We start from the raw sequence: 25,874 nt of genomic DNA, 5'->3' as shown, positions 1-25,874 counted from the left end.
CCTCTGGGCAATGCTTTTCCCAGTTTTAGAAATTATTTCCTATGTTTTGTTCATTGTATGTTTTACTTTAAACGGAAGTAGTTACTTAGTGACAGAATCACTAATGTGATTCTCAAATTTAGAGCGACCTTACAGACAAAGAAGCGCTGAAGCAGAGACAGATGGATGAGATGAGGGACAAGAAGAGCGGGCTGGGGAGGATGATTGAGCTGAAGACCGAGATCCTGACGAAGAAGCAGACTGAGCTGAGGAACGTGAGGAATGAGCTGCAGCAGCTGGAGGGCTCCTCGGACAGGATTCTGGAGCTGGACCAGGAGCTCACAAAAGCGGTAAGCTGTCCAGGTCACAAGTGCCACTGAGTGCCACATCGAAGGCCCACCGCTCACCCTGAGGCTGTAGCACTTTAGTTAGTATCCCATATAAAGTGAGCTCATTTAAATATCTCGATTATCAGTTCTCTGATTCTAGAAATTGGTGGATTAAAATTAGAATCATCAAGAAAATTTAAAAAAAGAAAAGAAACTTGGGCTCAGACTTTCAAGCTTTAGAGTCTCCAAAAAGCATTCTCCTTTGAGTGTGGTTCACAGATGTGTGTTCCAAACAGCCAAGTGGCGTGATTGTTACAAGTCCCTGGTATCTGACCGAAGTTAAAAGGCAAATACTCTTCCAGTTAGTCTCCACACAGTGAGGTTTTTATGTGACTGACTTGTCACATTTCCTGTGGTAAACAAACTCTGCTGGCCATTTTCTTCAAGAGTTTGGAGTTTTCCTCCTTGCTTTTGTCCTCTTTCACATCTCTGTTCCTCTTCAAAGTGATGCCCTAATGCATGTGAGACCTGTGTCCCTCCTCCATGACTTAGGGAAACTGCTGTCTGTTTGTAACTGGCTACTGCAGAGTACATTTTCATCAGTTTACAGTATATCGTACATAGTGCTGTCAGGATGGCAAGTGCTAGCGACGGACCGCATCACACCTGCCAAGGAGTAGAGTGAGTTACATGGGAGCTTAATAAATACCTAAATGGGGGGAGTAAGAGTTATTACTCAATCTACATATACATTTCTCCTAATTTTTTCTTTATTTTTAAAGATTATTTTTATTTGTGCATATATGTACATGTGTCTGTGGAATTCCGTACAAGGGAGTCCAGGTGCCAGGAAAGGACAGAGGCATCGGCTCTGTAGTTGTGAGCTGCCTGACTGGGTGCTGGGAATTCAGCGTGGGTCCTCTAGAAAAGCAGCGTGTGCTCCTTCCTAATGACTAAGCCACCGCTCTTGACTCTCCTGGTTTTTTCTAATTTTTATCTCTCCTTTCTGTTTGACTCTTCACGGTTTATTTACTAATTCTCTATCATTGCAGCACAGCACAATAACCTGAATAAGGTTTTTCCCAAAGCATAGTTTATATTTTTCTCTTTTGGATATGAGCAGAGAGTAGTATTTTGTTTCTCTTAGGAATAATTTTTGGCTTTATTGGTAAAAATGAAGGTTTACTAAAAGAAAAGATGATATATTCATCAAATAGTAGAAAGAGCTACTTCAAAGCTAGCAATAATCATAGCTTGTCATTATCTAATTCTGGCACAAAACATATACGTGTACATTTGTTTGAATTGATTAGGAACGTGAACTAAGCAAGGCTGAGAAAAATAGCAGCATAGAAACCCTAAAAGCAGAAATACTAAACCTCCAAAGTGAGAAAGCGGACCTGGACAGGAACCTGCGGAAACTGGATCAGGAGATGGAGCAGTTAAACCATCATACAACAACCCGCACACAGATGGAGATGCTTACCAAAGACAAAGTATGAGTTTCTTTCTCTGTATCTATACTGATCGGTATTTAAAATAATTTATCTTCCATTTTTAGTCAGTAGACTGAGGTATTGACTTGGTATTGGTTTTGTATTTATAGAGGTTACAATAACTAAAAATAGGCTGATAAAATAGATTTTTAACTTAAAAGTTTTTTTAATTGTTGTTACTGTTTTTGAGATGGGCTGTAGCCCTGTTGCCCTTGCTGGCCTCTTACTTCTGTGACTCAAGTGATTCTCCTAACCAGAAATATAGGCATATACCATTGCACCTGGAAAAAGCTATGTTTTAATAACAAAAAGCCCATAAATACAAACACAAAAACATGGTTCGAGATGGGTTCTTTGTGTAGTTCTGGCTGTCCTGGAATTCCCTTTGTAGACCAAGCTGGCTTCCAGTTCACAGAGATCTACCTGCCTCTACATCTCAAGTACTAGGGTTAAAGGTGTGTAAATCCCCCCCACCCCCAGCTGTTGGCAACTTTTGACATACAGAGGTTTACATTTTTTATGATACTGGTTACTCTGTCTTAAAAAGACCATCCTGGGACATGGCGGATGTCTTGAAGGGGAAGATACTTGTTGCCAAGCCTGAGTTTAATCCCTGGAATTCACATGATCCACGTGTGTGTGCCATGGTTGGAGTATACACACACCAATGGTTTTCATTGTTTTTAAAGGCAGTTCTCCAAACCTTTACAAATTTTATATTTTTTGCCTGAATTTGTATACTTCTCATTTTTAAATTGGAAACTCGAAGCATCATTTCAGAATTTATTTATTAACTTAATTCATTTTAAAGGTTCTTATTATTTGGTGTATGTATTTATGAGCATACACTTGGCTTTTTAGTCACCTTTAGGTAGTGCACAGTTTTAGTCCAGTCATTTAGTAAGCAGAGGCAGAGGGATCTCTGTGAGATCCTGAAAAACCTGTTCTGTGTAGCAAGTTCCAGGCCAGTCAGGACTACTGAGTGAGGCTCTCTCTCAAAAACCTTAGAGAGAGTTGGTTCTGTCCCGTGTTCCTGTGGGTTTCAGAGGTAAACTCTGTTGTCAAGCTTTTTAATGACAAATATTTTGACTGAGTGAGCCATTGCACCAGTCTCCAGAATTTATTTTTGTTATTAACAGTCTTGACTTTTAAAATTTGATTTGTTTTATATTTTCCTTATAGACTGACAAAGATGAACAGATCAGAAAAATAAAGTCCAGGCACAGTGATGAACTAACTTCACTGTTGGGATATTTTCCTAACAAAAAACAGCTTGAAGACTGGCTTCATTCTAAATCCAAAGAGATTAATCAGACCAGGGACAGACTTGCCAAACTGAAGTGAGTTGCTAAAACATTACCACTAAGACAGAGCTCTTTATTTCATGCTTTTTAAAAAATTGTTTTAAGCATTCATTGTCATGTCATTTTCAGTTTACTTCTGGCGATTAGGTAATATGTAATGGGAATAGTTGGGGCCTCTTGTCTCTCAAAACTGTAGAAAGAGATTGACATCGGAGATTGTTTTCTGTCTGTCTGAACAGTACATTGCTTAGACATTCTCCAATGCTCTCTTAAGTACTGGTTACATAAGAGGTATTTCTCAGTGAGTGTTTAGGGAGACAATAGATTTGGCTTTTGCTGTATTAAACTAATGGTGCTTTGTTTGTTCGTTGTTTGAGCAGGGGCTCAAAATATAGCCCAGGCTGGTCTCCAACTTAAGACCCTCTTGTCTCAATTTGGAAGTGCTGGAATTATAAGGTGTATGTCAACGTGCCTGGCTCAATTTTTTTTTTTCTTGGAAGAGTCTTTTAGTGAATAGGCTTTTTAAGTTCAGGAAATTACGAGTTGTTGCAGTTTATTAAAGAGATACAGTAATTGGTATAAGCCATGTCCCCTGGAAAGAATTGTACAAAGAGGGGCAAGTGAGCGACCTCAGAGAGCACCCTTACTGCCAAGCCTCATGGCTCGCTTCATTCTCAGGGGTCCACATGTGGAAGAGAACTGATTTCTGCAAGTTGTCCTCTAGCCTCCACATGCACAGCATGGCACGCATGGCCTCCACAGTGGAAAAGAAAAGGGGGGTGTGGGGCTAAATATGAGGAATAGTCGCTGCTGGCGAGCTAAGGAAAAGGAGCTGTCAGTGGAAGCAGCGGCTGCTTGGGGAACCAGGATGAGGCAGCAAGAGTGGTGTCTGGGGTGCCCTGGAACGATGTTTCCTCAATGAGAGATCAGTGGGGTTTGGTGCTTGTTGGAGACTGGAGAGGATGAAGGCTGTACTTGGCACTTAGGTAACTGTGACTGTAATTAGCCCAGTGTAATGCAAGTATCTCCTATAGTCCTTTTTGTCCGAGATTTTACAGTGACCACGGTGGATAGTACTAAGTATCATCTGATCTGTTGTGTTCTTTTCTTCTTGAGTTCAAAGAGTAGGCTGGGGCTAGAAAGATGGTTCAGCAATTAAAGGCACTGACTGCTCTTCCAGAGGTCCTGAACTCAATTTCCAGTGACCACATGGTGGCTCACAACCATCCATAATGGAATCTGATGCCCTCTTCTGGCGTGTCTGGAAAGAACAACAGTGAACTCACATACATAAATAAATCTTTAAAAAGGAAAAAAGAGGAGGAACCAGCTGAATACAGCACATTGAATCTCAAGACTCTCCTGCATCATAACTTAGCTACCCTGAGGTTCACACGTGAACCCTGAGGTTGGCTGGGTGGTGTTTAAGAGTTGTGGCACCAGCAGAGCCAGCAGGTGGCTTCCACTTGCTCCATCCCATAATCCGGGGTCTAAGACTGTGAGCCCCAGAAATAGAGCAAAATTCTGCCCCCGTTTATTTACATGGGGATGGGTCCATGCTCAGGATTAGCAGATGGGTCAGTGCCTTAGAGGGAGCATTCGACTAGAAGATTGAATCAGAGCATTCAGTTTGTTCCTCTGACTTCTAAAGAAAGAATGTGGCAGAAATGTAGCTCAGTGGTAGAGTGTGTATACTTCCCATGCTTGGGGTCCTAGGTTCTATTCCCAGCACAAAACTATAAAAAAATACAAATATAGGGAAATAATTGCTCATACCTCTTTTAACAACTTTTGACAGAATTTATCTAGTATCTCTTTAATCAAATTTTTCAAATTTCTTGGGAGCTGGAGAAGAGGGCTCAGTGGTTAAGAGCGCTAGCTACTCTTGTCTTGGATCTGGGTTTGGTTCCCAGCACACACATGGTGGCTCACAGCCGCCTGTAACTCCAGCTCCATGGCATCCAATATGCTTTTCTGATCTCTTTGGGCACTAGGCACATGCCTGGCGCATGAGCAGGTATAGAGGCAAGACATTCCTGTACATAAACTAAGCCTGGACAGTTCAATTTTTTAAAATATCCTACATTTGTTTTTATTTTAGCAAAGAACTAGCTTCAGCCGAACAAAATAAAAATCATATAAATAATGAGCTAAAGAAAAAGGAAGAGCAGCTGTCTAGTTATGAAGATAAACTGTTTGATGTTTGTGGTAGCCAAGATTTTGAAAGTGACTTAGACAGACTTAAAGAAGATATTGAAAAATCCTCAAAGCAGCGAGGTAAGTTACAGTTTATATTATCAATTTGACTTTGGAAATTTCATTCACAGGTAACTACTGAGGATCAGAGATTTTAAGATTTTAATTTAATTAATTTTAATTGTGTGTATGAGGGGGTATGTGCATGTGAGTCAGGTGTCATCAAGGCCAGAGTCATTAGATCATCCCTGGAGGTAGTTAGTGTTTGAGATGATAGTGAGCCGTCCAGTATAGGTGCTAAGAACTAACTCTGCTCGTCTTGCTAAAGCAGCAAATGCTCTTAACTGCTGAGCCGCCCCCCAAGCCTGAGGCTAGGAGATGTTAAAACTTTGTATGGACCCAAATGACTTGAGCTTGTTCCTGGCTGTATAGTTTTACTGTACAAGTAGCTTGTGGGATTGTTGAGCCTTTCTTGTGTTTTAGATTTATCATCTATAAAATGGAAATAAAGCTATGTATTCTATAGTACATTAAAGAGGAGTAAAGGAGTGTAAGAAATGCCTCACACATAGAAAGACCTCAGTACAATATTACATACCAAAATGGTGCAAATTGAATGTAGAATATCCTTAGGAAGGTTTCAGTGTCAGAATCTTTATTTGGGTATACTTATAAAGCAAGAACAATAGTTATGGAAGAAAATATATGTGTGTGTGACTAGGACTTCTTGACTTTTTTAAATAGCCATGCTGGCTGGAGCCACAGCAGTTTACTCCCAGTTCATCACTCAGCTGACAGATGAAAACCAGTCCTGTTGCCCAGTCTGTCAGAGAGTATTTCAGACGGAAGCTGAATTACAGGAAGTCATCAGTGACTTGCAGTCCAAGCTGAGGCTTGCTCCAGATAAACTCAAGTCAACAGAATCAGAACTAAAAAAAAAAGAACGGCGCCGTGATGAAATGCTGGGGCTTGTGCCCATGAGGTAAGCCTGAAGTAGTCATGGGGATGGGGTGGTCCTTACTCTGTGTGTTTCCTGAGACTTGGCTTGAGTCATAGGTGTGGCAGGTTCTAAACTGGTTGTTGATGTCATTTTCCAAACCCCACAAGCAAATTAAAATATGAAAAGTTCTTCTAAAAAATAACATTTTTTTAAATGTGTGTGTGTGGGTGTTTTCTCTACATGTATGTCTATGCATCACATGGGTAATTGGTACCCACAGGAGCCAGAAAATGTTATTAGATCCCCTGGGATTGGAGTTACATATGGTCGTGAGCTGCCATGTAAAGGCTGGGAACTAAATCCTGGTCCTCTTGAAGAGTAACCACTGCTCTTAACTGCTAAACCTCCCCCTCTCCCCCTAAAAAATACCTCCAACTTTTAAAATTACATCTTATTTATTTGGCATGGGTATGGCCGTTCATGTGACCATTCCATGTCTGTCATGTGATCATCAGAGGACAGTTTCAGAAATCTGTTCTTTCTTTTCCACCATGTAGGTCCTGGGGATCAAACTCAGACCATTAGGTTTGGTGGTTGGTGTCTTTCCCCACTAAGCAATCTTATGATCTCCAAAAGACAACATTAAGGGTTTACTTTAGGGGCTGGGGATTTAGCTCAGTGGTAGAGCGCTTACCTAGGAAGCACAAGGCCCTGGGTTCGGTTCCCAGCTCCGAAAAAAAGAACCAAAAAAAAAAAAGGTTTACTTTACGTTGTTGTCAGCATTAACTCCTCATGCTTCTACCTCCCAAGTTCTGGGTATGTGCACCCATGTCCAGCTCCAAATAGATCTTAGCAGTCTGTTCTTGAGAATGGAAGTGTCTTTACTTTTTAAAGAACAATTAGAGCACCTTACATCATTAAAGAGGGAGGACCACATTGAGAAAGTGTATGTATGTGTGAGACTTTGAAAGCAGGATTAACATGGTATGTATGCTCCTGGTTCTTAGCCATCGTTCTGCTGTTAACTGTCCCTTTTTACGTATAACAGGTCTGTGACCACAGTTTTTGGAAGTAATAAGAAATGGAATTAATTGCTCGTGTTAATGTACATATAAAATAGGAAATTGTTTCTTTTATTTTTTCTGTATAAGAATTTGTCTGTCATCACAGTACTTTTAGGTTGGCATTTCGTGGTCATAGTGTCCTTTTTTTAAAAATTATTTTAAAGATTTTATTTATTTTATGAATGTGAGTACACAGTTGCTGTCTTCAGACACACCAGAAGAGGGCATCAGATCTCATCACAGATGGTTGTGAGCCACCATGTGGTTGCTGGGAATTGAACTCAGGACCTCTGGAAGAGCAGTCAGTGCTCTTAACCGCTGAGCCATCTCTCCAGCCCCCATAGTGTACTTTTTAAAAATTAAAATTAATCATGGTTTCAGTATGTAGTAGCCAACATTTGGATTGCTTTTTTTCCTTGTTATTAGTAGCTAATTTAGTTTATCATATCTTTTAAACTTACCATATTAATTTAATTTTAAGTAAACTATTTTTTTTTTTAAAGTTTAGTTTATATGTATGGGTGTTTTGTTCTCTTATATGATCTATGCACCACATTCATGCAATGCCCAGGAAGGCCAGAAGATGTCATTGAATCTCATGGAACAGTAGTCACACACAGTTGTTAGCTACCACATGGGTACTGGTAACGAACCCCAGTTCTCTGAAAGAATAACCAGTGCTTTTAACTGAACTATCTCTCCAACCCCTAAACTTTATATTTTTTAAAAAACCTGAGTATGTGTTAATGCTTTACAGGTGACATCAATAATAGGTATAGAGCCAGTACCTGTCTTATTGACAGTCAAGTGCAAATAGTGATATTAAAAAATGATTGGTGGGGGTTGGGGATTTAGCTCAGTGGTAGAGCACTTGCCTAGCAAGCACAAGGCCCTGGGTTCGGTCCCCAGCTCTGAAAAAAAGAAAAGAAAAAAAAATGATTGGTGGTTTTTGAACCTTGAGCCCAGGTATCATTTGGCTGAGTGTCTGGCTTCTTCTCTTCCTCTGTAATTTAAAATATTTTTAGTTTTGAAATAACTTTCTACTTAGAAAAAAACTTTCAGAACTAGTACAGAGACTACACACACACTGTTCTGCTGAGATCAGCAGTTTGTGTGGCTGTACAGTTACTGAACCAGGAGAATAGCAGTGCTGCCGCGCCCCTGCCGCGCCCTGCCTACAAGCCACACTGTAGCCCATGGGTCTTCGCGTCCCTGCCTGGCCTCGGAATCCCACATTGCCTCTGATTCTTTCTCTAGGCTCATGCAGTCCATGTAGAGCAACTGCGAATCAGCCCTCTTCTGACTCTTTCATGGCCTTGAAACTTTTTTTTTTTTTTCTCGGAGCTGGGGACCAAACCCAGGGCCTTGCGCTTCCTAGGTAAGCGCTCTACCACTGAGCTAAATCCCCAGCCCCTGGCCTTGAAACTTTTGATGAGTACAGTTGATTTGTAAAACTATCTCTGGTTGGCAACACCCCAGTAATAATTACTGCCAACAGTTAGCAGTAGCTACTAGCATCAGTAAGCAGATGTTTGAAAAATAGGACATTCACATATTCTCAGATCTGTGATATCTCTTAAGATACATTTTTAAAATACAAATGGGAAAAAGTAGTCAACTTGTAGTCGAGAAACATGGCTAACACCACCATACCCTAATGAATAGGGTAAACATCACCAATAACAGACATATTAACATCATTGACCTGTTGACAGGATAGCCAAGAAAGGGTAGCAGCTCTTTTGTGCCGTTCCTGCCAAAACCATATAGCTTCACTTTAATTATGAGAAAATGTCAGCTAGATTGACTTTCATTGTGTTTTCTTTTAAGGCAAAGCATAATTGATTTGAAGGAAAAGGAAATACCAGAATTAAGAAACAGACTGCAGAGTGTCAATAGAGACATACAGCGCCTAAAGAATGACATAGAGGAGCAGGAGACACTCTTGGGTACAGTGATGCCCGAAGAGGAAAGTGCTAAAGTGTGCCTGACAGACGTCACGATCATGGAGAGGTTCCAGGTGAGCTGCTGCAGCTTACAGCAGAATAACACTGATTTGCGGGGACTTGAATGTGTGTTAAAAACAGTAGCTGGGCATGGTGGCTCACACCTTGAATCTCAGCACTGGAGAGGCAGAGGCAAGTGGATCTCTGTAAGTTCAGGGCCAGCCTGGTCTATATAGCAAGTGCCAGGTCATCCAGCCAGGCCTACACAGTGAGACCATGTCCTCCCACCATCCCCCTAGACAGACAGACAGACAGACAGACAGACAGACAGGGTATATACATATGTATGTGTATACACATACATATTAGCTAATTTTCAGGTGCAGACAACTGATTTGTATACATTCCTAGGATTAAAGTATAAACTATGGAAATCGAGGCATAATTCATTTACCTTATTTAAAGCACTAGAACTTTTTTTTTTAATAAAGTCTCTTTTTTTTTTTTTTATTTTACTTTATGTATGTGAGTACACTGTCGCTGTCTTCAGACACACCAGAAGAGGGCGCCAGATCCCATTATAGATGGCTGTGGACTACCATGTGGTTGCTGGGAATTGAACTCAGGACCTCTGGAAAAGCAAGCAGTTAGTGCTTGCTCTTAACCATTGAGCCATTTCTCCAGCCCCCTGAAGGACTAGAACTTAATTTCATTTTTTATACTATTAAGCTTGGCCTTAAAAGAGTTTGAATCATGATGATACGATAAGTCTCTTAGAAATAACTATTCTGTTCTGAAGATGGAGCTAAAAGACGTTGAAAGGAAAATTGCACAGCAGGCAGCTAAGCTGCAGGGGGTAGACTTGGATCGGACTGTCCAGCAGGTTAACCAGGAAAAACAAGAAAAACAACACAAACTGGATACAGGTAATGTTTTTGTTTACTTTCCACAAAAACTTCAATGCCTACTTCTGTGCATTCATTCTCTTCTCTCCAAGCATCACTGCTTGGCTTCTTTGCCTGTGTAACAGACTTGGATTTGTACACGGTCAGATGAGCTGCGCTCTTTCCCAGTGGGACCTACCCTGTGAAATTTAACCGAGAGTGGTCAGGGTGGGGACAGCTAGCAAGATACCCTTGCTTCGGGCATTGGAGGCCCCTGGCATTCAGCCGTGAAATGTGTCCACTACAAGAACCCAAAGGATGTTATTGGTGCTGTCTGTACCCACCCACTAGCCACTGTATCATTTTGTCTCTGTGCAGTTTCCAGTAAGATTGAATTGAACCGTAAGCTTATACAGGACCAGCAGGAACAAATTCAGCACCTGAAAAGTAAAACAAATGAGCTGAAATCAGAGAAACTGCAGATAGCCACCAATTTGCAACGGCGTCAGCAAATGGAGGAGCAGACTGTGGAATTATCCACTGAAGTTCAGTCTTTGAACAGAGAAATAAAGGTAGCAATGTGCATACCTGTTGTTTTTTAAGTTACTTCAGACAAAAAAATTCATGTTGTTGATATAACAGACATAATTACGGTTATTGTGAAAATCAAGTGTGTTTTTTTTTTTTTTCTTTTCTTTTTTTTGGAGCTGGGGACCGAACCCAGGGCCTTGCACTTGCTAGGCAAGCGCTCTACCACTGAGCTAAATTCCCCAACCCCTCAAGTGTGTTTTAATGCTTGTTCGTGTGATTTCTAAGTGGCAGAGTAGGTGTTAATAAGTAAAGATTTGGAAAGAAAGGGTTGGCATATAAAGAAGAACCAAGTAAGTGTCTGGTTAGGTGGTGGATTTCATGTTACTTGAAGTGGTCAGTTGATGGCTGCATAACTGTTTATGAATTCTTGCCCCCAAGTGTTATATCCATGGCAGATACCTATGTGTCAGCACTGCTTCCATTCGATCTCATGTGTGATCAGACTACTTGCCAGTATAGTGAGCAGGCATGGACGTGCCCTAGACCCTGAAATGTACCCACTGACTTTATCTCAGGTCCTAACCCACGTTTTCTTAACTAGAGTCACTCACTCATAAGTACGACACCAGTTACCCAATTCATTTAGTAGTAATTGCTATAAATGTTCCTTTATTTCTTGAATTATTTTTGGATTTAATAAGTTGAGCTTATAATACAATAGTATTACCTTGCAGTAATACTAGTCTTGGCTGGCTATAAATGATTTTTACTTAAAATATTGAGTGCCCCCCAACCCTGTTGAAATAGATAATCAAGTATGCTTGTGTAGAAAAAAGAAACTGGGATTTTAGAATGCCCCATGGTTTCCCAGAGGAAGCAAGGTTGATTCTCAGAAAGATCTTCTGACAGAGAGGCCTGTGGCTTTCCTCCACTCCACCATCTCCTAGATCAGTAATCTAATCATTTTGGTAGTCAGACTAGGTTAGACTCTTAGCTATTTCAATTGATTATTTTATTTACATCCTGACCACAGTTTCCCCTTCCTCCTATCCTCCCAGCCCTCCCCACTTCCCTCCTCTCCATTCACTCCTCCTCCCTTTCTCTTCAGAAAAAGGGAGGCCTCCCTGGATACCTCCCAGCCCTGGTGTATCAAGTTGCAGTGAGACTAGGCTCATCCTACTGAGGTAGAAGAGGGAGCACAGTAGGGCAAAGGGTCCCAACGGCAGGCAACAGAGTCAGAGACAGCCCCTGCTCCTGCAGCTAGGAGTCCTCCATAAAGACACAACTGTAACATGTGCTGTGGGCCTAGGTCTGGCCCAGGCAGGTTCCATGGTTGGCGGTTCAGTCTCTGAGTCCCTATGAGCCCAGGTTAGTTGATTCTGTAGCTTTTCTTGTGGTGTCTTTGACTTCTCTGTTTCTTCAGTCCTTCCTCCCCCTCTTTTGAAGTACTCCCTAAGCTCCAGCTAATGTTTGGCTGTGGATCTCTGATCTATTTCCATTATTTGCTGGGTGACTCTTCTATGATGATGGCTATGCTAGGCTCCTGTCTGCAAGTGTAGCAGAGTACCATTAACAGTGTCGGGTGGGCTCCCTCATGGCATGAGTCTCAAGCTGAGGAAGTCATGGGTTGGTCATTCCCTCAGTCTCTGCTCCTGTATATCTTAAGACAGGACAAATTGTAAGTTGAAGGTTTTGTAGCTGGATTCGTGTCCCAGTCTCTCCATTGTAAATTTTGCCTGGTTACAGGAGATGGCCAGTTCAGACTCCTTATCTACTAGAAGTCTTAGCTAGGTCCCCTTGTAAGTTCCTGGAAGTTTCCATTGACCTTGGCTTCTGGCTCTTCCCAGAGATTCCCTCAACCCCTGTCGCCCCCATTCCAGATGTCTCTTCCAGTACCCTTGTCTCCTTTTGTCCTTCCCCAACTTAATTCCTCCTGCTCCTTCCCCTCTCCACCCCCCCAACCCCCGCCTCCATGATGTCTATAGTCTATTTATTTCTCTTTCTTAGTGAGATTCAGATGTCCCCTCTTGGGCCCTCCTTGTTAACTTCTTTGGGTCTGTGGGTTGTAACATGGTATTCTGTCACTTTATGGTTGATACCTACTTCATCTACTTTCTTTTTTTTTTTTTTAAAGATTTATTAATTTATGTATATGAATACACTGTAGCTGTCTTCAGACACACCAGAAGAGGGCATCAGATCCCTTTACAGATGGTTGTGAGCCACCATGTGGTTGCTGGGATTTGAACTCAGGACCTCTGGAAGAGCAGTCGGTGCTCTTAACCGCTGAGCCATCTCTCCAGCCCCTTCATCTACTTTCATAACCTTGAACAAGTTACTGTTTGACCTGTTTGCCTCTGAAATACGTGAATAAAAGTAATGGTGCTGTCTTCATGACCCTGTCAAGAGACAAAATAAGTTGACATTAAAGCCTGACATCTGGGACCCATTTTACTAAGGCTATGGAACATCTAAAATAAGGTAATGGAGTGTTACATGACCAGTCTGGTTTTTTGTGTATGTATTTAGGATGCTAAAGAGCAAATAAACCCTTTGGAGATAGCACTGGAAAAGTTGCAGCAGGAAAAAGAAGAATTGATCCACAGAAAAAATACAAGTAACAAAATGGCTCAGGATAAGGTAAGTTCTTGGTTATATATTTTACTTACCCAGGGTCTGTGTTAAACATCTATAGCACGACTATTTCGTATAAATGACTGCTAAGATAGAGGATCTTCATGTTTGTGATCCGAAGCTTACCTCCTTGAGGCACAGTCACTCTCTCACAGAACCTGAGTCTCACTGGGGTTGCCTGGTGAGCTTTCAGGAGCCTACATTCTCCCCACCTTGATGCTGAGGTTACCGCACACATACTCATGCACAGTTTTGGTTTGGTTTGGCTTGATTTTAACATGGTTGCTGGAAATTTGAAGTTGGGTCCTCAGGCTAACATAGCAAGACATAGCTAACATAGCAATTTATCCACAGAGCTGTGATAAATTTCTGACATTAACAAATTCTTGAGTATAGCCGGCTGTCCTGGAACTCTTTGTAGACCTGGCTGGCCTCCAGCTCACAGAGGTCCCCGTGCCTCTGCCTCCCAAGTGCTGGGATAAAGGTGTGCTCCAGCACCGCCAGGCCATTATTTTCCTGAGGCAGGCTCACTCTAGCTCTGACTGCCTTGGAGTCATGGCGATTCTCCTCATTCAGCCTCCTTCCCAAGTACTAAGGTTCCAGGTATATGCTACTATGCCTAGCTCATCTAGTGTAAATGCTTGTGTTTATGTGTGTATGTGTTTAAATTTTATAAATGTTTACCCACAGATCAATGATATCAAAGAGAAAGTTAAAAATATTCATGGTTACATGAAAGACATAGAGAATTATATTCAAGATGGAAAAGATGACTATAAGAAGGTAATTAAAACAAAATTAGTATTTCTTTGTTTTTATTTCATGCACTTAATGATTATTATTTATTTATTTTTTATTTTTAGCAAAAAGAAACTGAACTTAATGAAGTTGTCATTCAACTAAATGAATGTGACAAACACAAAGAAAAGATAAATAAAGAAATGGGAACCATGAGGCAAGATATTGACACACAGAAGGTAGGCCTGCTGCCCGAGGCAGTGTGTCAGCACCATCTGTAGTGCATTTCATTAAAACAGGCCAGACTGGGCAAGATACAGACAGAGGAGATAATTCGTCCTTCCTCTTTATTTTTTATTTTTCATTTTTATTTTTAGCAAACGACTCAGGTGGTAAAAGTTTAAACATAAAAGACCAGATGTGATGTTGGCACAAGCTGTTAGTCCCAGCACTCAGAAGGCAGAGGCAGGTGCATCTCTTGATTCCAGGCCAACTAGGGCTACTTCTGGTATCCCGTCTTTAAAACAAGTTTAAAGATGAAAGAGATTAAATATCTCCCCCCTCCTCCCACTCTTCTTGTAGACGTTGTTTCTAGTATATTCTTATGTAATCTTGAAATGCTATACTCCTGTGTCAGCACTCAGAGAGAAATATGTTTATATTTGCATTTTCACTTAACTTTATACATGTTCCTTAAATTTGTATTATTTTCTGTCTTTTCAATTAATGTGTTTTGATCTTAGATTAACACAGCTTTTTTTTTTTTTTAAAGACAGGTCTCATTATGTAGGCTAGGCATAGGACTAAGTTCCAGTGTATCCTTAAAAGTTATAGCCAAGGAAAATGTAGTGACAAGCCATTTTGGAGTTGGTATGTGTGTCATTTTTCTCTATTAATAAGATTAATGTCTATAGTACAGTTAAAATTAGATTGACATGTTATCTTCAACATGCTTTAGGCAGGCTTGGCAGTTAGTGTCTTTGAAACAACATCCTTTTTCTGTTTGTTTTTTTGTTTGGTTTTAGTTTTTCAAGATAGAGTTTCTCTGTGTAACCCTGGTGTTCCTGGAACTCACACTGTAGATCAGAACTCATAGAGATCCTCCTGCCTCTGCCTCCCAAGTGCTGGGATTAAAGCCAGAGCAGCTTTCTACTGGGTATCCAGCTGTGTCACCAAGCATTTCTTTTATTGTTTCTTTGAGACAGGATCTTAAAGTGCAGGCTGACCTGTAACTAGTTGTGTTGCTGAGAACCTTGAACTCCTGACCATCCTGTTTTCACTTCCCAAGTTCTGGGATTACAGGCATGTACAACCATGCTCAGGCATTTCACATGTGAAATGTCAGTACAAGGACAATTGGCCTGACCTCATGCATGTAACTGGAATGTCAGTTTGTAGTGTGAGCAGGCACCTTTCAATGAGCTAGGAACCAAGAGAGGAAAGAAAAGAATTTCTTTGATGTCTCTTGAGCTAAAATATATTCTTTTTGAAGATTTATTTTAGTGTGTGTGTGTGTGTGTGTGTGTGTATGTATATGCCTGCAGGGACCACAAGAGGGCATCAGATTCACTGGAACTGGAGTTACAGGTGATTGTGAGCTAGGAACCAAACTCCATCCTCTGTAAGACCAGCAAGTGCTCTCACTGCTAAACCATTTTTCCAGCCCTGTGGGACACATTGCTTTTGCTCTTGGACATCAGACATCTCGGGTCTTGGGCTGGAGATGTAGCTCAGTTGGTAGGGTACTTACCTAGCATACAGGAGGCATAGTTTGAGCACTAGCATTGTATAAACTGTGCACATGCGTATGTTATACAAGCAGTGTTAAACATTGGAATCCCAGTGGTAGAGGTGGGAGGAAGAAAGAATCCAGGACTTAGACCATTGACCCTCAGGTTCTTGACTTAACGCTGAACTGTCTCTGGCATCCTGGAATCGTGGAGTTTGCCAGCGCCTTGTTGTGAGCTTCCTCACCCTCTGTAATTGTGTGAGTCAGCTGTCCTAATGACTTCCCTCACATATCTGTATGCTATTGACTGTCTGTCTGGAAGTCAAAGTGGCAGACTATATGCATTACTGTATCAGCTGAGCTCTAAGATGTACCTAGCCTAGCAGAGACTTGAGGTGCCAGGGTGGGAGGATACCCAGGGGCCCCCACTCACTCAGAGGAGGGAGGCACTGAGCAGGATATAAAGTGAATATGTTAAATAAATAAATAAGAAAGGGAGGGAGGGGAGAGAGAGAGGAGGGGAGAGGGGGAGAGAGAGGAGAGGGAGGGAGACGGGAGACAGAAGAGGGGAGAGATCAGGCTGAGCAAGTCATGAGGAGCAGGCCAATAAGCAGCGTTCCTCCATGGCCTTTGCATCAGCCCTGCTTCCAGTCCCTGCACTGCTTGAGTTTCTGTGCTGATTTTCTTTGATAATGAACAGTGCTGCCCTGGAAGTGTAAGCTGAATAAAACCTTTCCTCTCCAAAAACAGTTTCATCCTAAAATAATTTTAAGTCTACTCTGCCTCCCTTCTTTTGGTGAGAATATATATGAAGGACAAGTAGAGATTATTTGTCATAAAAATTATAGTAAGTTCACCCTCTTTTGTCAGGTTTCAAATACAGTACTAAACAGCACTTGTGAAAGCCAAGCACAGTGGCACACGCAGGCAGAGACAGACTGTGCCTAGTGCTTACTGGTGAGTTCCAGGGTCACTGAGAGACTATGCCACAAAAACAAAAAATACTGACATAGATATGAGGAGTGACACTCAAGGTTGTCCTGGCTGCCACGCACAGACATGTGCCAAGCATCAAACTGATGAACTTTAAGTGTTAACCTATTTTCCTTTCATATCTTATTCTTTATATTTTGTGAGCTGTTACAATAGACAGGAAAATTGGACCCCAAAGCTTTTTTTACAAGCAGTTACTGAGCCGGGCACTGTCCTGCTGTACTTAACTTCACAGTGTTAACGTTACAGTAGTGGCATTATCACCATATTCCATGCAAGCTGATACTTAGAAAACTTAAATCAACTTGCCCAAAATTACCCAGTTTACTTCCAAAGCTGTGCCTTTTACCTGCTGTGCTTTCAAACTAAAGCAAGAATGGACGCTAACCTAAAAGAAAGTCAGTTTCTGATGACTGTGTGCAGCCAGAAGAGGAATGTTCCATGAGAATGTCTGCCTGACAGCGTGTAGCGCTGTACAAAGAGCGCTTTCACGTAGTCAATTCAGATATTAGATCACACCAGATGAAAGCAATCTTTCCGTTTTCCTAATAAGGAAAAACTATAAGCTAGGTTCTCCACGGCGAGGCTTCAGAGAGCACAGCTGCTGCCGCGTGTCCTGGGTTGCCTTAGCCACTGAACACGTACAGCCATGTCACTTTTATAGTAATGCCACAGGAATTTGCATAACGGTACCTTAACTTTTTTTCTTCTCGAGAGTCTTTCTGTATCTCTGGCTGATCTGGAGCTCACTGTGTAGCCCAGCCCTACCTTGAACTCAGAGTGTCCTGCCTCTGCTTCCTGAGCACTGGGAGTAAAGGCATGCTCGACTACACTCAGCTTTATCTTACCTCTTGCTAATGTTTTAAAAATCTGAAAATAATGGTCCTTAGGAATACAGTTGGAGATAAATCTTTACCATGTGTGAGGGGAACCTCTTCTCCCCTCTCCTAGCCCCTAGATCCTTCACTGTTGGAAGTGTTGTCAAAGCTCTGCTCTTCCCCCTACTCTCACATCACTGAGTTTCTACAAGTTCTCCCTACCAATATCAGCTGCTTGATTGTCTCTTGTAATTCATTGTAATCACCAGGAAAACTATCCGGGTAGTTTGTTTATCACTCTTGCCAGGTGATTAGGTATCCTTTTTCTTTTCTGCCTTTATTTGAGGCAAGGTTTCTCTGTGTGACAGCCCTAGCTGTCCTGTAGACCAGATTTGGCCTCGAACTTACAGAGGTCCGCCTGTCTCTGCCTCCTGAGTGCTAGAATTAAGGCATGCACCACCACGCCTGGCTTGAATGTCTTTTTAAGGATTAAGACCACTTAGAGTCAACAGCCAGTTTGTTTTTTTTTTTTTCGGAGCTGGGGACCGAACCCAGGGTCTTGCGCTTCCTAGGCAAGCGCTCTACTACTGAGCTAAATCCCCAACCCCAACAGCCAGTTTTTTAATATTCTAGGTCAACCGGCAGAATAATCTCAAATTCGCAGCTATATGTTACTCCCAATCCTTTGTGTGATTATGGGTAGAGTATCCCTCATCCAGAGGATTAGGCATTAGCAATGTTTCATACCCTGTAGTTCTTTGGATTTTGTAGTAATTACATAGACTCTATTAGTTGAACATCTACTAATTGAAAATCTAAAATGCTATCAAACCCATTGTGTGAATTTTGGATGCTCAGAGTAGGACCACTCCACTTGTATTTGTCAGCCTGAAAGCAGAGATTGGATCCATATACTCTAAAGGATCTAATAATAGTCTGGGCACAGGTAGGAGATGAAAAAACTAGGGGATAAAGTAGGGGAGACTAGTTTGTATTGATCTCGAGATTGTTAAAATTTTGTTTTTCACTAATATTAAGTGGAACTGCTCTTCAGATTAGCAAGCTATGTAGCGGTGGTCCTGGGAAAGATGATCTACTAGGTTGTAGATATGAAATATAATGTCTGGGCTGGAAGTGGTGATGACACACCTTTAATCCCAGCAGGCTGAGGCAAGCAGATCACTTTGAATTCCAAGGTCAGCCAGGACTTCAAAGTGAGACCCTGTCTTAAAAATCTGTAATAATTAAAAATAACATCTGGTTAATCTTTCTATTTTAGATAAGTATTTTGTGTATATAAAATGATCACATTTAATCACATGTGCTCTACACATTTATTAAGACGCTTATCCCCTGCCAAAGAAAAGACCTTACATCATGGACAGAAGGGGCAGTGCAAGCTGCTCTGCCCCACCCCGCCCCTCCCGTCCCACTGGCTGACCCTCCCTCTGGTTAGTTCAACACCGGTAAGGAAGGCAGTGTTATCACCAGCGTCTGTGTGTGCCTGTTAGTGGTGTGTGAGGGAGGTCATGTTAATAGCTTGCTTATTTTTGTTAACTGATAACAATATTTATGTCTAGATACAGGAAAGGTGGTTACAGGATAACCTTACACTGAGAAAAAGAAGAGAGGAACTAAAAGAAGTTGAAGAGGAACGAAAGCAACATTTGAAGGAGATGGGACAGATGCAAGTTTTACAGATGAAAAAGTATGCTTTAGTAAATAGTGTTTGTTGTTTATTTTTGAGGTCTCCTTGAACAGCCTGCACTGACCCCAAACTCAAAGTGCTTCTGCTTTGAGGGCCGGAATTACAGGCTTGGTCACTGCACCCATTTCAATAAAGGTTCTTACTATTACAATATAAAGAAACCAGCTGGAGAGATGGCTCAGTAGTTAAGAGTAAGGGTGTTCTTCCAGAGTACCTTGGTTGGATTCCCAGAGCTCAGTTTTCTACAATGAAGTGTCTCCCAGATCCTTTTCCCCAATATTATTTTCTTTCTCTCTTTCTTTTTTGTTTTTACTTTATGAGTATTTTGCCTACATGTATGTGTGTGCACCACATTCATGTAGTGCATGTAGAAGCAAGAATACAGAAACTGGCTTTAGGTGATTGTAAGCCACCATGTGGGGTTGTGGGAATTGAACCAGTGTCCTCTGGAGGAGCAACCAAGTCATCTCTCTAGCCCAAGCTAGAATTTTTTAAAATCTTTTTTTTTTTTTTTCTTTTTTTCCCCCGGAGCTGGGGACAGAACCCAGGGCCTTGCGCTCGCTAGGCAAGCGCTCTACCGCTGAGCTAAATCCCTAACCCCAAAATTTAGCTATTTTTTTAAGGGTCACTGAGTAGCATCCTAAGTGCTGGGATTAAAGGTTTGCACCACCACACCTGGCTGTCCATGTTTCAGGCTGCTTAGTGCATGTGGTCCTTAAAGGACCTTTCACTACTAGGAAATGGCAGAAGTATCAACCAAATAGATAATAAGGTTAACTATATAATAGTTCCCTAAACATGTGAGCAATGTCTAACACATAATAGGTACTTATTAAGTGGTTGATAAATAAGTAAAAAATTTTAAGGCACATATTAAAGTCTGTATAATCTGTGAGGGTACCAATTTTTTTGAGTATTTTACATCTTTTGGGTCAGATTTATGATTTTTAGACTTTTGCAACAGAAACAAAATTTTTAAATAAATTTTACTATAGAAAATAATTTATGGCAAATAAAATTGTGCTGTCTTTGACATTTGTAAATAAAACTGATTGAAACATGCTATCCAGTAACTTCTCATTGTTGGCAGTTGGGTGTAGTTCTTGGTTCTAGAGCAGAAGTGTGTGACTTACTTGCATGAGTCTCCAGTCTTTTACTTTGTCAGTAGCTGAAGGCCAGGGGTGTTTGTGGTGCTCACCTGTTATGAAGGTTATTTGCTGCTCAGAAACTTAAGTCCTGCAGAAGTTTGGAAGGAATAGAATTAGCTAAAAAGTCTTAGAAACAAGGAGTGCTGCTGTAATGTGCTTATCACTGAGGGGAATGAGTGGCACCTGTCTGAAGGGACGCTGTGCTTAGGCTGCCAAACCCTGAACAGTGATCTTCACTAATCTCTAGTGAGCACCAGAAGTTGGAAGAGAACATAGACACGATAAAGAGAAATCACAGTTTGGCATTGGGGCGACAGAAAGGCTATGAAGAAGAAATTCTTCACTTTAAGAAGGAGCTCCGAGAACCTCAGTTTCGGGATGCAGAGGAGAAGTACAGAGAAATGATGATTGTCATGAGAACCACAGAGCTGGTGAATAAGGACCTGGACATCTACTACAAAACTCTTGATCAGTAAGTACTTGAGTGGTTTTTTCTGCAGTGGTCGGAGCTAGCGCACTGTGGCACACTGTGCTCATCTCTTTTCCCAAGTTTGTCTCTTTAGTATATGACATTTTATATATACCATGGAATGAAATGCTACTTGCATGTTGCATGTTGCATGTGTGCTTACACTATAAAGCATACCTACCCTAACCAGTCCAAGAGCTACTGGCTGACTGAGCCGTCTCTCCAGCCCAGATTGGTTTTTTAAAATGGTTTTACTAGCCCAGTATTGTGGCTCAGTGCCTATCATCCCAGCAGGTGAATTGCTGAGTTTAATGTAATGGGTTTAAAGTGAGAAACAGTTGTGGCTTTCATGTACAGTTCTCTGGTTCATTTTTATTTGTTTGTTTGTTTATTGGATAGAGTATTGGGGCTGGAGAGATGGCTCAGTGGTTAAAAGCACTGACTGCTCTTCCAAAGGTCCTGAGTTCAATTCCCAGCAACCACATGGTGGCTCACAATGCTAGGCAAGGCAAGTCTCCTGCCACAGTTGACTAACCCATCCAATGGGCCCAGGACAAGTGTACCACAAAGACATGTTCCTAAGGAAGTCCCCATCCCTACATCCTGACTTGTAAAATAACTCAGCACAGATGTTTGTGGATTTTAGGCTTAAAAGGTCTGTAGGAGTCTGGCTTCTGAGTCTGGCCCGCAGCCCTAATTGATCAGTCCTGGGGCAAATGCTAAGTAAACTATGTCTGACTGAGATCTGTGTATCTGTGGTTTATGGGGCAACTCCTGGACCCCAACAATTGAACCACTCATTTTTTGTGGTTGGTTGTTTGAGACAAGGTTTGTCTGTATAGTCCTGGCTGTCCTGGAATTCACTATATAGACCCAACTGGCCTTGAACTCAGAGATCCACCTGCCTCTGCCTCCTGAGTGCTGGGATTAAAATCATGTGCCACCATTGCCCAGTGGACCATTCATTTTTAAGTTCCATATACATTCTGTATATGAGTACACTGTAGCTGTCCTCAGACACACCGGAAGAGGGCATCGGATCCCATTACAGATGGATGTGAGCCACCATGTGGTTGCTGGGAATTGAACTCAGGACCTCTGGAAGAGCAGTCAGTGCTCTTAACCACTGAGCCATTGCTCCAGCCCTCCATATACATTCTGTATGTTTACCAAACCTAATGAGTAGGTAACACTTTTCCCCATTCTGTAGGCTCTTTACTCTGTTGATTGGTTCCTTTGCTGGGCAGAAGCTTTGTAATTTGATGTAGTTTTGTCTCCTTTGGGTTTTGTTCCCAGTACTTTTAGGCTCTTGCCCCCTCAAATCAAGCCCTTGTCTGTTGAGAGTTGTGAAGCGTTGCCCTGGTGTTTCCTTCCATAGTCTTGAGTTTCAGATGTTAAATGTTACCTGTGTTGGTTTTCGTGTGTAGAAAGAGACAGGTCTGGTTTGACGCTCTGCATCTAGAGTCTCAGCTTTCCCTGTGCCATTTATTGAAGAAATGTCCTTTGCCCCTGTCTGTCCTTAGCCCCTGTGTGAAGACCAGGGACCAGTAGAGACTCGCTTACATTCTTAAGCTCTCTGCTCCGGTCCACTGCTCTGCGTCTGCTTCTTGGTTAGTACTGTGCTGTAGTGTTTGTACTGCTCCGTGGAAATGTGATAGCTTTCTCTGCTGTCCTTTTTATCCAGGACTGCTTTCACTATTTGGGTTTTGTCTGCTTGCTTCCTTGTATGATGGGTCCGTATGAATCATGGACTTTACCCTAGTTGTCTGAAGAATGTCCTTGGTATTTTGATATTGATTGCACAAAATCTGTAGATCAGTTTGGGCAGCAAGGGGACAGATTCTGGGTCTGGCTCCATGCTCCAGTCTTGAAGCTTTAACTCTCTGTCCCTACACATGGTGGTAGAAGACTGTAGCCATGGAAATGGGAAACAGTGATGGTGATGGAGCTGACAAGGCTCACTTCTAAGTTGAAGGAAGGGAAGGGTTGAGGGGTATTTTTCCATGATCTCACTTGTGCAGCAGGCTCTCAGGGAGCAAGTTGCTATTCCTGAAAGGGGGAGGGGTTTGAGAGAAAAGGAAAAGTTCTGTGTTGGGTACTTGAATATTTGTGTAGGTTTCCAAATAAAGAACTCAAGTAGGAAGTTAAATACAGAATCCTGGGTCTAGACATACCTATGGCATTTGAAGCTGGAGTGGTGTTCCATATAGAAAGGATGTTGCTAGAGAAGGGAAGGGTATAGAGACTAGTTTACAAGTGGGTCAGAAGCTGGGGAGATGGTGGATAAGTTGTAACTCACAGATTGAATGAAGCAAACTTTTCAGGAGTCATTAACTTCTGAGATGCTGAGTAAGATGGTCTGAGCAATGACCTAGAATTTGACAAGTTGGAGGTTTATGACTGGGAAGCCATGGAGAGGAAGGTGGATTTCTGTGAGTTGGATGAGGAAAAAATGGTGGGAGAGAAATGTTGATGACATATTCTGCTATACAGGGACCCAGAACTTGGATCATGAGGGAACTAGGGGACCAGTGACAGGATGGGAGGTTGGTTGCTGCATTTAAAGGTCTGCTGTGAATCCAGTCCTTGTTTACAGTACCTAGTTCTGTGTCTCTGTGTAACATAGAATACTATGTCCAGAAGCCCTCCTGCTGGCTCTCGGTAAGGCATGGCATGCTGTCACATATGCGCTAAAGAGATCATAAAGGACTGCCATAACCTGTCCTTTCTCTCAACTGCCTAGTCAGCCAGGGGAATGCCTTGATATCACCAGGCTGTCTGGCCTGGGGAAGGAAGGGCATTTCCACAGAGAAACACGAGGTATCACACTGAGTAAGCAAGGAAGAGCCGGGAGTTCTCTGGAGCCAGAAGTGGGCTGAGGTGAGGAGTTGCAGGGGTGCTTTCCAGAGATTTAGCTCGCTTAGGAGCACTGTCACACTGATCAGTGAGGTATTTTATCTACTAATCAGATGCATTCTTCTAAATAAGAAGAAAAATTTCCTTCAAATAGAGTCAGTGGGGTTTCTCCTGCAATGATATCTTAGGATTCATATGTGATCCCTAAATTTGCCTTCTTACCCCCCCCCCAAAAGTTTAAGATTTCCCTCACTGTTTGGCATCTTAGAAAAGGCATACTGTTAGTGTCACGTAGAATGAAGCGTACTGTTAGTGTCACTTAGAATAAGGCGTACTATTAGTGTCGCTGTTGCGCGGCAGTCTATTTAAGGTAACACAGGAAATCAACAGTGCATTTTCGAGAAGCGCTGATTAGCATCTGTTATTAGTAATGATCTAAAGCAGCAGTAGGCAGAAGCATTGGTAGAAACCCTGGCTGAGAGTGGAACTTGGCCTTACACACAGTGCTACATTAAAACAAAAATGGAATATGTCACTTGCCCAGAATGCTCTCCAATATTTTGTTTCCCAGTGTTACATCATGCTGCTTCTGAAACTTGGGAAACATGCGACTCCCACAACTTTGTATCTGAGGCAGCCAGGTCTCTGCCATTTGTTGAAAACCTGGGTCCCTGCCTTCAAGGGGAGCTCTGGTGGAGAACTTTATTCAGGACTCCTCCTATGCTGACCACGGATGCATTATCGTTTCATATGGTAGCATCCTGTAGGAGATTGGTTACAAACCCAAAGACAGCCAGTAGCATTTCATGTCTGCTGCAGGTTTGTTACTTTGTTTTAAGCAAATGTTTATCTTGTAGTAATGGTCAAAACTTTGCCTAATGTTAAAGCCGGAGACTGGCTAAAGGAAACAAGTTTAATAAAGTCATAATAAGTTTTTTGTTTGTTTGGTTTTTGTTTTGTTTTATCTTGTTTTTGTTTTCTTTTTGAGACAGGGTTTCTGCACTTAGTCCTGGAACTCACAATGTAGACCAGGCTGGCCTCAAAGTCACTGAGATCTGCCTGCTTCTGCTTCCCAAATGCTGAGATTAAGAGCGTGTACTGCCACTACCACCTGACAAGTCATATAACTTGGGGGGGGGGGTCATTTAAATTTGCCAAATTAAGGATTCTATGTTCAGCAAGAAAAAATCCTAATTTGTTTAAAACATGGGACTCGGGGCTGGGATTTAGCTCAGTGGTAGAGCGCTTACCTAGGAAGCGCAAGGCCCTGGGTTCGGTCCCCAGCTCCGAAAAAAAGAACCAAAAAAAAAAAAAAAACAAAAAAAAAAAAACATGGGACTCATGACACCCATTTCTTTGGGCAGGAGGACTGCTGCTGACCCAAATGTAAGGAGTCAGGAGGTTCTCCTGGTACTGAGTTCTGGGGCAGCATTTAAAAAGCTGATCATGGGGGCTGAAGAGACAGCAGTTAAGAGCCTGTGCTGCATCTGCATTCTGAATTCAGTTCCCTGCACCCACACCAGGAGCATCACAACTGCCTGAAATTCAGCTCTAGGGAATCCTATGCCTTTGGGCTCCTTGGGCACTTACACTTATATATACATGCTCACAAGACACACACAGACACACACACACATACATAATGGTAATAGTTTTTAAAGCACTAATAATCCACAGCTAGTTTTGCATTTTTGGTTTTTATTGTTTTAATTTTTTATTTTTTGTAACCTGTGTATCAAGTTTGGCATAATTTTTTTTCTTTTCTTTTTTTTTCTTTTTTTTTTTTTTTTCTTTTTTTCGGAGCTGGGGACCGAACCCAGGGCCTTGTGCTCGCTAGGCAAGCGCTCTACCGCTGAGCTAAATCCCCAACGCTCAAGTTTGGCATAATTTTAAACACAAAGATGAAGGTAGTATATTTCAGAAAATGTCTTTGAAAATGTCTTTACTGCTTTTTTTCCAAACTTGATTTGCATTAACTTAGTGTTTATGCTTTCAAATTAAAATAATAATTACCAAAAAAGTCCATATATATTTGGTCTTTCTAGTTATTAGTCAGCAAGATGGCTTGAGATATGCAAAGTCTAGTTCAGGGTTTGCCTTTGTTTTTACACT

General features: G+C 41.8%; 1 protein-coding gene across 1 annotated transcript in view; it reads left to right on the top strand.

Moving 5' to 3' along the window:
• Positions 1-25,874, top strand: part of Rad50 (RAD50 double strand break repair protein) — a 51,926-nt gene that overhangs the window by 13,707 nt on the left and 12,345 nt on the right. Inside the window, exons 9-21 of the mRNA NM_022246.2 lie at positions 123-329; positions 1,622-1,804; positions 2,987-3,144; positions 5,210-5,385; positions 6,049-6,286; positions 9,139-9,328; positions 10,054-10,180; positions 10,517-10,710; positions 13,199-13,309; positions 13,994-14,086; positions 14,167-14,280; positions 19,162-19,289; positions 20,685-20,909. Of these exons, the coding sequence (NP_071582.2) occupies positions 123-329; positions 1,622-1,804; positions 2,987-3,144; positions 5,210-5,385; positions 6,049-6,286; positions 9,139-9,328; positions 10,054-10,180; positions 10,517-10,710; positions 13,199-13,309; positions 13,994-14,086; positions 14,167-14,280; positions 19,162-19,289; positions 20,685-20,909 (2,144 nt within the window). The remainder of the gene's footprint in view (positions 1-122; positions 330-1,621; positions 1,805-2,986; positions 3,145-5,209; positions 5,386-6,048; positions 6,287-9,138; positions 9,329-10,053; positions 10,181-10,516; positions 10,711-13,198; positions 13,310-13,993; positions 14,087-14,166; positions 14,281-19,161; positions 19,290-20,684; positions 20,910-25,874) is intronic.

Source organism: Rattus norvegicus, chromosome 10 (genome assembly GCF_021556685.1).
Source record: "Rattus norvegicus strain SHRSP/BbbUtx chromosome 10, alternate assembly SHRSP_T2T, whole genome shotgun sequence".
Classification (NCBI taxonomy): domain Eukaryota; kingdom Metazoa; phylum Chordata; class Mammalia; order Rodentia; family Muridae; genus Rattus; species Rattus norvegicus.
This window is presented reverse-complemented; position numbering and strand designations above follow the sequence as displayed.